Below are 11,906 nucleotides of genomic sequence, written 5' to 3' on the forward strand. Positions count from 1 at the left end.
TGAATAGGGACAACCTGTCAGTTTCTACTTCAACAGTTCAGACTCAGGATTTCAAACAAAGCATGAGAGTTTGATTCTGAAACATGAACACAAGAGCCATACAAATATATAGCAATATCCTTTTATTGAAGCACTTTATCAGTGTGTTGCAGTGAAATTCTGTACAGTATTTTAGGGACAGAATCACAGGAGATTGTCCTGCTACAGAGCGCTGAAGAAGGAGAGGAGGCCGGTGTCAGGGGACGGGTGGGCCAAAAGCCTCTGGATCTGTCAATAAAGAAAATAAGTTTGTCAGGCATGAAACAAACTAAAGTAACTCAGGAGAGCAACAAAGAGCAGCTATAGCAAGCACCTCCTTGAAGTTTGGGTGTTTGGCGCCTTGAACCAGCTGCAGCAGAACAGCCTCAGTGGTGGTGAGGAACGCCCCGCTCTGCTTCAGTCGGGACAGAGCAAACAAACGGTCTGTCTGGCTGTGTGGGGAGACACAAAAGTAGGAACACATATAAACCGATTCCAGAAACACAGAGAAACAAATCTATATGTAATGTGGGTCAGACGATGCTATATAACAGAACAAAAAATAGAATACACAGATACCTTCTGGATGAGACGGCATCAGCCACGATATGAACCTCTATTCCCTTTTCAAGGAGGTCATATGTTGTGCACTGTGGAAAAGACAAGAGGGAAGGGTATTTAATTATTAACTTAATCTCAGTTGCACACCAGACCATGAAAACTAGCATAATAAAATGTCTTTAGAACAGCATAATGTTATAGCTTAATAATAAGATTTCCCATCATCGCCTTCCACATAATAAATGTTCATATTTTACAGTTTGTGGGTTGGTAGGTAATCCAACCCACGTGTATGTACACTAAACAACTGAGTTTTTCCACTATATTTCTCCTTTAATCTGTGAAGGACCACTAATAAAAAGGGTTTCATGTCAATCAAAAATCCATGCAAGAATGCATACGACACATATGGTATGTATGAGCAAGATCTGGCATCTTTAAGAACAGTAGACAAGCCAACTGGAGAATAAAACCTGCAAGTAATTGTGATTTACAAAAACTATAACAAAGGAACATACTTAAAATACATTTCAAATAATGTAGAGGACTTATGTTGTGTTTCATGATGCTGAGAATTATATTATGACATTTGAACAGTGATGTGGTCTTACTGCAATACAGGCGTGTGCCTCTATTCCACACAGTATAGCCTGCTTGGGGTTCCCGAGGGCCTGCATCTGCTTCTCCACCTCATCTATCATCATGGTGAAAGAGGTTTTAGCATAAGCAGTCAGGTCACCTGCCTCCAGCTCTTGTACAGTGGGACCCAAGCCTTTAGGGTACTGCTCTGTTAAAATGGCGGGGATGCCGAGAACACGACTGGCCTGTGAAGTGAGATATAATGAATAGTTAATAATAAATATAGGAAACTGATTACTGGTATGGTTGACAGCTACTTGCGTGATTCTGTGATGGTGAGTTTTCCCAACCTTGAGCAATCTGGCCGCATTGCTGACAATGTTGGGAAATTGGAAGATGTTGGGTCTGAACTTCTCCTGCATGTCACACAGGAGGAGCACTGCATCCTTGGTGGAGAGCCGGCCAATGCTTGCCACTGGAAGAGCAAATTAACAGAAAAGGAGTTACAGATTTAAGGTCAGGAACAACACAGTGGATTGGCCACTGCATATTAAAATAGCATTGAAGTTGTAATAATATCCCCCATTCAATGTCATGTACGCAATGCAGTTGCTGCGTTGCAAACATACATTTTGCATTCAAATGATGTTTTTCGAATTTGTGCATTTTGTGTCTACTTTTAAAGGAAATAGGTTCTCTTCCTTGTACGAAAACTTTCGTCAATGGTAAATGGCATTGTCTTTATAACAATGAGAACAGTCTCTTAGCTGAACACAATTGAATTAGAGTGACATGGCGATATATAGCTACGGTCATTTGAGCTAAACGTAATATAAAGAAACATTCAAGTGAACTTACTGCTGTTGTCTGAATGGTCCTAGTGTCTGGTAGAGGTAGAGGACTGGGTAATGGGTCAAACAGGGCTGTAGAAAGTTCAGCTGTCAGGTTAAAGTGTAATGTCCAATGTGACTGTGTTATGAGAAACGAACACAACATGTTATTTTAGTTGAAGCGAAAGAGTAGGAATGCATGCAATATTTAACAAATACGTGCACAAGATTAAATCAATAGACAATCAACTTCCACATAAGCAATTGAACAATTCCAAATTCAAAAAAAGAACAACTAACCTAGCATGTAGCTATGAGGAAGACACACAAGTTCTACAGCCTTTGATAAACACAGCAGCGCCCACCGCCCATTGCCCAATAGAATTACGTGTCTTCGTGATTGACGGTTCTTAGAGCCAATAGCAGCCATTGTACGCACCCAATCGCTAGGCTTGTTCAGGTGGGTGGTAACCACAGCCAGAGTAGTCACCTGAAGATGTCTGACAATGCAGAGTCCCCAACAGAAACGCCAAAAGAGGAGTCACAACCGCCGCCAGACGATACGTCGACAAATGATGAGAAGAAAAAAAGTAAGAATTTGTTATATATCCAAAACTCTACTTAATCAGTGACAAATAACTTTCTGTTTACGAGGGATGTTGACAGTGCTAGAAGAAACTGTTCCGGGTGTGTGACGTAAATTAAGATCGACAGAGATTTTGGCCAATAGAAAGGCTCCTTTTTTCTGTTTAGCCAATAAGCATTAATCTTTTTTCATTTAGTACTACCGGTTTGGGGAACGGCTAAATCAAATGCTGCTATTTATGAAGGCAAAACATAATCTTTTTACTAATGTAATATTAGTTTCCCTCGTGGGATATATACTTTTTAGAGATGCTGTTTACATGTGTTTACATAACATATATTTTACGATAGTGCCAATATCAACTACCTCTTGTAACTGTCATTGTATTAATGCTAAGCTAACAAACTCCAGTTAGCTTAAAATTGTCACATAACAGATCTCGTTTCATGGTTTAGGTTTAAGGCATTAAAAACGTTCTTTCAGGAATTGCAAGGAGTATCCTACTTGTTACTAATATTATTCTCATGAGCTGTGGGAAGTTTAATCCAGGGAGACTTTCTGTTAGAGTTATTTTATAAAACTGTTTTTACCAAATAAATACTCTATTTCATAGATAAAATATATTAGTGATGAGTGAGCCCATACTTGACTGAAGTGTATCATGTCTAGTATATTAGAAGATATCTCCTCTATTTTTTGTAGCCCTGTATGTTTATCATTTATGTACACAAAAATAATTTTTTGAGTATAATATTAAAATTCTGTTTCTTCTGAGCACAGCCTATTTGTATTTATTAAAAAAAATGTAAAGAGTGAATGGCATGTACTTAATTCTGCAGTATTTTCTCAATTTCTTCTCCATGTTTCAATGGATTTAACTTCTCCATCAATTCCCACACAATTTATCTTCAGATTCGGCTAGACAAGTTTGGGTGGCAGCAGCAGCACTTTCACCTTTTATTTTCTCCACTTTTGTAGTTGATGTGCTGCTGAAGGCAGTGGGGGATACTCCTATAATGAAAACAAAGAAGTGGGCAGTGGAGCGGGGTCGGACGATACTGTCCCTGTCTCAGTTCATCTCTCGCTTCCTCAAGATTGAAGGCAGTGAACAACTGGTAAGGATGAAGTTTGTCAACCTGTGTGTTCACTTTCTAAAACTTTAGGTCTTCTTTTCTTTTCATGTCACTTCATCTGCTTTTTTCCAGTTCATTTATGTTAACCAGTCATTCGCCCCTTCACCGGATCAAGAAGTAGGCACCCTGTTTGATGTGAGTAAACACCTACAGTATTTGAATGCCCTGTGACTGTTTGAACCTAAACGGTATTGATTTGTAATTCATTTTCAGTATGTGCAACTAAATAATCTCAACTCCAAAGTCCATTTAAACACCTTTTCCTTTTAGAGATTTAAGCCTCATCACCCAACACCATGTTTGATTCCAGTTACATTTACTTATAAAGAGTAACTAAAAAGCAACTAAAATATAGAATCCAGACACACAAACCTAAACTATGTCTCCAAGTACATTTGCAAAACAATACACACAAAAGGTTGAGTTCCTTCATGTTTACAAGCCAACAACAACAATTGAATTTATTTGTTTGCCTTGTATTTATTTAGTAAATCCACCAAGCCTGTCTCCTTACAAATAATATTGTTTCATTTTGAATTGTGTTCTGTAAATCTTACCTTTTCTTTTTTATAGGAGATGTACTTTATACAAAATGACAGAGTATGATGGTACTAAACCACTAAACTAGAAAATATCCGAACTTGCTTAGCCTCTTGGCCTTTTAATGAAATATTATATTGTTAGTGTTTGTACTTTCCAATCCTGGGCCGTAGAAGAGATTGTGTCATGTGGAGCTTTAACCAGCAGAGGGGGCAGTAAGAGGGAAGCTCCATGTTTCAAATGCTAAAATCCTAAACCACTGATTAAAGTAAGAAACTGTAATGACCTCAAAGTCCAGAATTGACAGGGGACATCTGCTCTTACTGCTCTGCAGCTCAATATCCAATTAAATAGGACAGTTAACAGTAGTTTGTACAAAGTAGTTTGAGCTGTACTGTCACATCACTTCCTTTACTGCATTTTTCTCTCTTTCTTTTTCAGTGTTTTGGCAGTGATAACAAGCTGGTTCTACATTACTGTAAATCTCAAGCCTGGGGTTGAACTGTTTCTTCTGCTCTATTTTGGACCTGACTCTTTCTTTAATCCATCCACCAAACACACAATATTTTTTTCCATTCAGTTTGTTCTGTAAATACATATTGTAAATAAATTATTGTGACTATGTAAAGCTCCTTCTGTCATTTTTTCAAGTTATCACTCAAACATTAAAATACTGGGCACAAGACCTGGCTTTGCACAGCGGTAAAGGTGATAAGGGAAAAAAGGAAATGGCCATTCCTATGGATAAGATGGTTCACAGTGTTATCCAAACTTTGAGTGTTCAAAATAAATACAGAGAAAAAGTTACATTTAACAAAAGTTTTTGGGAGATTGCAAAGGACCATCCACTCAAAATAGACAGACACGGGAAAAGAGAGGGCACCACAGTAACAGATGGTCTTAGAGGGATTACACGATCCAGGATGGGGTTGTGACATCAATTCCCAAGAAAGCCAGAAAAGAGAGTGGCGTGGAGACAGACAGTCTCCATCGGTGCATCTCTGTCCGACTATTGGCCAGGAGGATTAAAGGGAGGATCTCAACTGGAGAGGTAAGGATCACTGACTCATCCTGGAGGAGAAACACAAGTGACGGATACTGAGGGAAAAGATCAAGAGGCTAGTGACTCTTAAAATCAGTTCAAGATGGAGCGACTAAAATCAAGTACTTAAGGAGCTTTTTGATGAAAGGCTCTTGACCAGGGCAGAGATAACAGAGGACTGCAGCTTTACAGGACTGCAACAAGTGGACCTTTTTTATTTCACCTTTCCATCCTGATAGTTACCTCATGTTTGCCCTGAAGTGCTACAAGGGACAAGGAAAATATATTTGGTAGGTACTTGTTACTTTAAAAAAATAACTATGACTCTATTGATTAGTCAATCAACAGAACATTTATAATTTCTGTAATCTTTACTTCGAAATACCAGTTACTGGTACCTGCATTTCAAATGTCAAAATGTGATGCTTTTGTCAAGTATTTATGATGGTTTTTAATTGAGTAGCTCTAGGTTTTGGACTGATGTTGGATACAACTATTAAAATGAAGATTTTACCAACTGGAAAATTATAATTTACATGTTCAACTTTTTTCTGTGGCTTACAAACAAAACAATCAAAAATAATAACCAGTACTTACAGTTTTAAGAATACAGAACTGCGATATATATATATATATATGCATTGCTTTTCTCATTACTACTATTATATACACTTAGTACATATATCAGATATTCAGATAATGTGCTGGTACCATTTCTAATCAGCTACTTAACATTTGTAAAGACAGACAAACCTGTCAATGCATCTTGTCAGACATAGTAAAAGTGGTGTTAACGCGTTGTATCTATAGATAAGCTTGCACTGAATTCATTAATGGAATAAACTCCAACAAACGTATTTTGATCACACTATATAAGTTCAGTATATAACGCTTAAGAGAAATGTTCTTAATTGAGAACAAATTGTATTGAGTGTGGAGGAAATATTGTAGATAACATCAAGATACACAGAATACAATATGTTTACAGATACAGTCAATAGAAAACGATATACTAAACATACAGATTGTAGTTTTTCTTCATTATGCATCCTAATGCCCTAACGTGTATGTAGGTATTTGTATTATGTGCTGTATATTATCAACTTTATTCAGATTCTAGAAACCAACATTGGCAGGTGTTTCATGCAGATCAGAGATTTCTATACTATCCCTTGTTTAACTTCTGTTCTGTTGTGTTTCAGGGTCTGGGGGCTTACAGGCAGACATTGCATGAGAGAGAGAGAGCAGACATGGTCAGGATGCGCTTCACACTAAAACACACCTAACACCAACAGATAAAAGAAGATTATCAGGGATTACTAGCAAAACATTCATTTAGATCTGTGGTTTATCCATAATTTCATCAAAAGAAAAGTAATCTCTTCTTCCACTGAGTGTCCCACAGTGGAGTTAATAATGAGAGGCGGGGTCAGGCCTGAGTGTGTTAATCAGGAGGAGGGGAGATATTAGCTGGGGTCACCGGATAGCACTAGCATTATTATTCTTTCATAAACCCTTCTTAAGCCCTTCTTATCAACACATTTAAATGTCACCATCTGAAGACCCTGTTTTTAGCCTTGGTAGTTTCATTTAAACATTTAATCTTACTTTCTTGCCAGGAGATGGATTGGGTTTAAGGATATCCTCCATCTCCTTAGACATACACATTTTAGTGATAAATCCAAGCATTTTTTATAACTCTTTTGTAAGCGTTGCATTGATCTTTAAAGTGAGCACAAAGGGGTCTGAGGTCAGGGGATGTATGGCCATCATTCACCACAGGGATCAATAGCAGGATATCACATTCAATCTTTCTGTCCAGCATACCGTTGAGTATTTGCATTTCTCCCGGAGCGAACCAACGTCCACCTAAATCCCCTCTTGTTCATTTTTCGTTCCATCTGTTCTTTCCCACATGTATGAACTTCAGAGCATCTTATCCAGCTTCCCCCCCCCCCCTCGCTATCCTATCTTTTAATCAATCTGTCTTTAAAGTATCGCTTTGTCAGCTGTGTTTGGTCATCTTTTGTTTAAACAGTTACATCACATTAATTGTTTTCTCTCCATCTAAACCTGGCAGCTCATCACCTCTTTAAACCATCCCAAAACATCTGCCCTGCCCTCCCAGCACCATCTGTGACTGCAGTTATACCCTCTGTCCTGTTCTTCCTATATCCACGTGCAGCATCTCCCCCCTCTTTGCCTCACTTTGTCCCCCCTCTCTCGCTGGCCTCGCCCTGCCTCCCTCTTCTCCTGCGTGGCCATGCTGGAGCGAATGTCCCGTCGCTCTCGCTCCCTGCTCTCCCTGACCTTGACCTCTCTGGCTCTGGCACTCTCCATCCTGGCCCTCTGCACCTCTTACTGGTGTGAGGGCACCCACAAGGTGGTGAAGCCCCTCTGCCTGTCGCCCGTCAAAATGAAGAACTGTGGTCAGAACAACAGCGAGCCTTACACCACAGGTAGATGTGTTTACCTCTCCACATCAAAGTGTTCTGTGAAGCTTTGTTTGCTTCCTATTGCTTTATTGTGTTTCTTTATTGCTTCCTTTATGTATACTGTAACTTTAACTTCACTTTTAGTTAGGTGATTACATACAAATGAGTGTATTTACATGTATCCTAATACCCACTTTTTAAAGGAACACTTTTTCTAGTTATCAAAAAGCTCCCTCTTGGTTCTGACAATCAATATAGTCTCAACAGAACAGCTAAGTATGCAGTCCGAGCAAAGACATTCAATTACTGATAAGCAAAACATTCATGGGCACAGATACTTGTCATGCCGTATTGAATTCATCTATGAGTTGGATCATCAAAGGCACAAAAGAAAGTTGCCTGTGATCCACATAATCCATATATCTGTTGGGGCACGTTCACGGGCATTTCACAAGACATTTGTCGGAAACAGTGTGAGCTCATGGATACCTGGCATCAACAGTCTGTGATGCTTTCCTAGTCTTTCTCAATAGTCGAAACATTGTTATTGACCAGGTACTGTACATTATTGCCACAGGTTACTCTGTTTCAGACAGATACCCTCAGCAGGATAATGCACCATTGTTTTTGGGATGCTTTAAGAATCACTACTTTCTAATTCCAATGGTACAGTAGTTTTATCATTTATTTATACATCAAGACATCAAGATAATTTGACAAAAGCAATCAAGATGTAAGGACTACTTAAGGTTTTTTTGTTGCTTTCATCTGCAACTAATGCCTTCAGCAAGGTCAAGAATGAGCCTACATGTTGATGGACCAAAATGTTTCTCTGCAATTGAAAGTATCTTGTGTGTTCAGTGTGCATATATGGTATATCAGATCACATTTTAGTTAAATGTCTGTGCATGTGGTCAGCTTGTTATTGTGTATTATCTCTGAGTCTTTCAAAAATATGTGAAGATCTTAAATGCAGCTTTCTGGCGCTGAACTCACCAAAACTTTGGCCTTGACTTTTGAACCTGATTACATGAGTATTGAATTCTAGCACTGTATTACTGCATAACCAGAAACAATGCCTCAAAATAATCTCACTGGATAAACACACAGGCTTCTCCCCTTTTGATTGTCCCTGGTTTCTTTTTTAATCTCTTTTTGCACATACCTTCCCGCAGTGAATTTAATTATGGTGTAGTATTAATCTGTGGGGTGTGATGGCACATCCCACGTTTTAGGGTTTATTGGACATTGGCTGCTGCCTGGTTTTTATTTCTCAACAGATATTCTTAATCCACAATGGGATTAACAGCTCTTACCGCATCAAAAAATCATCTACATGTACTTTGTGTATTTGTTCAGAAATGTCTTCACGGTGGTAGCTTTAACTGTCCCTTATGTTTTTAAAACTGATACAAACACATGTGGCACGACATGGTGCTGACAAGCCTGCATGTGACTGAAAAACACAGGCATGATACTTTTGAGACCATGGTGTGAGAAACCAACTAGATTTGTGCCCATTATTTTCTCTCGGTCTCTCAATCTAAACTCAAAACATGTTTTTCTCCAACAAAATCAGGGTTAAGCTGCAAACAAAATGTGTGTTTGTAATTCTCCTCTCAGACAATTCATGCATTACGTTTTTTGACAACTTAATATTTTGTCAAAGATGCTATTAGATATTTCTGAAGTGTAAGGGCAAATGCAGTATGCACACTGTGTGTCTGTGCATGTCATGCGTGTACTGTATTAAACAACAGTTGTTGATGCCTGCACATCCAATACATAAAAAGGAAATGTAATGTTTCCCCTACAGGAAGAGGGTCCTTTTTTAGCACTTAAAACGGTTTGGCTTAAGATAAGATATACTTTATTGATCCCAAATTTGGAAAAGTTTTCATTGCAGCAGCATGAAAAACAATGTATTACACGTATTTAGAAATAAAAAAAGAGTAAAAAATAAACAATTATACAATATAAACGTTGCAAAATAGAAGATAAAACAGAACAAAAAGAAACTAAAACAAAAAAGTTGACCGTGAAGAAAGGATATCTAAACTATCTGCCAAATGAAACAATATTGACAGGCTAAATTACAGCTGGCACAATACAAAATATTATTTACATTTAGTGTATGAAACAAGAATGGCATAAAAAATGTATATAAATGTCAAATATGCTGTGTGAAGTTATATTTTTATATATTGCACCAGCACATGAAAAGCTTTTGCATATTTGAAGGCAATTTTCTTGCTGTTATAATTGTAATCTTCGTGGTTAAATGCACTTAGTGTTACCACAACCTCCATTATCCACAACAGGGATGGACAGCCACAGATATAAACCTATATGTGTTTTTTTTTCTTATTGTCCACCTCTTGCTGTCCCACAGAGAGTCCCACTCAGAACCCGTACAACCGCACCCTGTCTCCGGCCCGGAGGGACGAGCTGGCCCGGATCAGACAGCGGCAGATGGCTAACGCAGTTCAGTACATATGGGAGACAGGAGAAGACAAGTTTGCTTTCAGATACTTCCACACTGGTTTCTGGGAGAGCTGCGAGACACACAACGATGGTGAGCTAACACTTGCATCAGGTCACAGTATTTCCGTGCTCTTTTAGCTTTCTTAGATTTTCATTGGTTCTTTCCAGTCTCATCTCTCTGCTAAATCTTTTCTGATTTGAATTCAACGAAAAATGTCAATTCTGTCTTCATTTTTTCATATCTGTTCACAATTTGGCTGGCAGGGGAGAAATGTCGAAGCTTTATAGATTTAACGCCTGGGGAAACACAAGGTGAGTTGTGTATTGGTTGAAAAAATGATTTGTGAAATTATTATTTCGGCCTTATTTGAAAATATTTGTCATATTAATGTGAGTGTGTCAATTGTGCCTGTGTTTTTAAATGTTGCAGGTGTGCTCTGGCTGTCAGTTATTTCAGAGTTTACGTACATCGGTCTGCTGGGGATGGGCTTCTTACTGATGTGGCTGGAAGTCTTGTGTTCCCATAAAGAGATGCACTCGCTAAAGATCAATGCCTATGCAGCTATCTGTACTGTGTTATCAGGTGAAGCTCAGTTCATCACTTATCTTTCACTGACTTTATAACCTCCTCATTCTACATACAGCATTCTCTATTTGCATTGTGATCTTTCTTGGTTCGATCTGTTTTGTTTCACACCCCTGTAGGTCTTCTTGGGATGGTGGCCCACATGATGTTCACCACCGTGTTCCAGATGACAGTCATCGTTGGCCCCAAAGACTGGAGGCCTCAGTCCTGGGACTATGGCTGGTCTTTCGCGTAGGTGGCAGCATACACACCCGATTATTCAAGAATACACATTCATATATTTGTTATTTACAATTCATGATGTCTCTCTTTTGTCTCTAACTCTCCTAAATCTGCTCTGTTCCTAGTCTTGCCTGGGTGTCCTTCAGTTGCTGTATGGGGGCCGCGGTGGTCACACTCAACTCTTACACGAAGACCATCATCGAGCTCCGCCGCAGACAGAGGCTCCGATTGGAGGAAGCGAGAGCCGCCACTCATGCTCCTTCCTACGACGAGGTCGTTCCCGGGGGCGGGCTGTACTCTGTCAGCGGCCTATTGCAGTGTCCGGACGGCATGATTGACGTGGCGTGGGCCCCGAATGGCAGCGTGGTGGGAATGGGAAATGGAGACGTACCAACACTGGTTTTAGTAGGAGGCTGCGGGCCAGAAGGGTGTGAAGACTGTGAGAGAGAGATGGATGATGCTATGGACCGAGTGGATTCCCCTTGTTAGTGGAACTTTGATTTCCATCAATTTATAAGAGCCGAAAAACAAAAAAAAGGAAAGAGACTTTCACCGAGCTTGAAAGGGATGAATGTGAGCAAACAGATTCAGTTTTTCTTTTCTTCTTCTTCCATTTTCCAGTGAGGTTGGAACACACATTTTGCGTTTGAAGGCCGCGGAAATCTATGCATAATGAAACTGTAAAGACTACAACTGTGTGTCACACTGACATGCAAGATTGTTTCTGGGTATTTCTCAGTGCCTCATGGTGGAAAAGTTAATGTGTGTCTGTATTTGCAAAGGCACATGTTTATATTGTTTTATTGGTTATTTATCAACTCGCAATGTATCAGGTGTAGACAGGACAGATTTTTCTTCTCCTGTTGAAAAGATCATCCTGTTCATTCATA

General features: G+C 39.2%; 3 protein-coding genes across 6 annotated transcripts; 2 read left to right on the forward strand and 1 right to left on the reverse strand.

The window, feature by feature from the left end:
* Positions 1 to 107: 107 nt before the first annotated feature.
* Positions 108 to 2,446, reverse strand: isoc2 (isochorismatase domain containing 2). 4 transcript variants are annotated; one of them, XM_010788468.1, is made up of 7 exons: positions 2,428 to 2,446; positions 2,017 to 2,081; positions 1,509 to 1,633; positions 1,191 to 1,403; positions 598 to 668; positions 353 to 470; positions 108 to 267 (listed from the first exon to the last, which is right to left on the reverse strand). In XM_010788468.1, coding segments are annotated over exons 2-7 (594 nt in total). In that variant the 5' UTR covers positions 2,018 to 2,081; positions 2,428 to 2,446; the 3' UTR covers positions 108 to 201. The 4 variants fall into 4 exon arrangements, with proteins under 4 accessions (XP_010786770.1, XP_010786767.1, XP_010786766.1 ...); XM_010788465.1 differs by lacking the exon at positions 2,428 to 2,446 and adding an exon at positions 2,289 to 2,366; XM_010788464.1 differs by lacking the exon at positions 2,428 to 2,446 and adding an exon at positions 2,289 to 2,357 and having other exon boundaries at positions 2,017 to 2,127.
* atg12 (ATG12 autophagy related 12 homolog (S. cerevisiae)) lies at positions 2,362 to 4,875 on the forward strand. Its single transcript, XM_010788463.1, has 4 exons — positions 2,362 to 2,578; positions 3,553 to 3,689; positions 3,780 to 3,842; positions 4,689 to 4,875. The coding sequence occupies exons 1-4, from the start codon at positions 2,485 to 2,487 to the stop codon at positions 4,746 to 4,748; spliced, it is 354 nt and encodes a 117-aa protein (XP_010786765.1). The 5' UTR covers positions 2,362 to 2,484; the 3' UTR covers positions 4,749 to 4,875.
* Positions 4,876 to 7,552: 2,677 nt separating this feature from the next.
* On the forward strand, positions 7,553 to 11,568 carry LOC104960475 (germ cell-specific gene 1-like protein). The gene is made up of 6 exons (XM_010788542.1): positions 7,553 to 7,748; positions 10,117 to 10,299; positions 10,473 to 10,520; positions 10,639 to 10,791; positions 10,914 to 11,025; positions 11,142 to 11,568. Exons 1-6 carry the CDS (start codon positions 7,553 to 7,555, stop codon positions 11,503 to 11,505), a joined length of 1,056 nt encoding a protein of 351 aa, XP_010786844.1. The 3' UTR covers positions 11,506 to 11,568.
* Positions 11,569 to 11,906: the final 338 nt, after the last annotated feature.

The sequence above is a fragment of the Notothenia coriiceps genome, unplaced genomic scaffold (genome assembly GCF_000735185.1).
Source record: "Notothenia coriiceps isolate Sejong01 unplaced genomic scaffold, NC01 NC01_scaffold00031853, whole genome shotgun sequence".
Classification (NCBI taxonomy): domain Eukaryota; kingdom Metazoa; phylum Chordata; class Actinopteri; order Perciformes; family Nototheniidae; genus Notothenia; species Notothenia coriiceps.

What these genes read in the sequence shown, in the direction of transcription:
- isoc2 (XM_010788468.1), bottom strand. An exon ending in AGGCACACGCCTGTATTGCA is followed by an intron (nt 669 to 1,190) that starts GTAAGACCACAT and finishes TCTTTTCCACAG; the next exon opens with TGCACAACATATGACCTCCT. An exon ending in AACACCCAAACTTCAAGGAG is followed by an intron (nt 268 to 352) that starts GTGCTTGCTATA and finishes CTTTATTGACAG; the next exon opens with ATCCAGAGGCTTTTGGCCCA.
- atg12 (XM_010788463.1), top strand. Translation starts at nt 2,485, where the DNA reads ATGTCTGACAATGCAGAGTCCCCAACAGAAACGCCAAAAGAGGAGTCA. An exon ending in TTGAAGGCAGTGAACAACTG is followed by an intron (nt 3,690 to 3,779) that starts GTAAGGATGAAG and finishes GCTTTTTTCCAG; the next exon opens with TTCATTTATGTTAACCAGTC. An exon ending in AAGTAGGCACCCTGTTTGAT is followed by an intron (nt 3,843 to 4,688) that starts GTGAGTAAACAC and finishes TTTCTTTTTCAG; the next exon opens with TGTTTTGGCAGTGATAACAA.
- LOC104960475 (XM_010788542.1), top strand. Translation starts at nt 7,553, where the DNA reads ATGCTGGAGCGAATGTCCCGTCGCTCTCGCTCCCTGCTCTCCCTGACC. An exon ending in CTGCGAGACACACAACGATG is followed by an intron (nt 10,300 to 10,472) that starts GTGAGCTAACAC and finishes TTTGGCTGGCAG; the next exon opens with GGGAGAAATGTCGAAGCTTT. An exon ending in GACTATGGCTGGTCTTTCGC is followed by an intron (nt 11,026 to 11,141) that starts GTAGGTGGCAGC and finishes CTCTGTTCCTAG; the next exon opens with TCTTGCCTGGGTGTCCTTCA.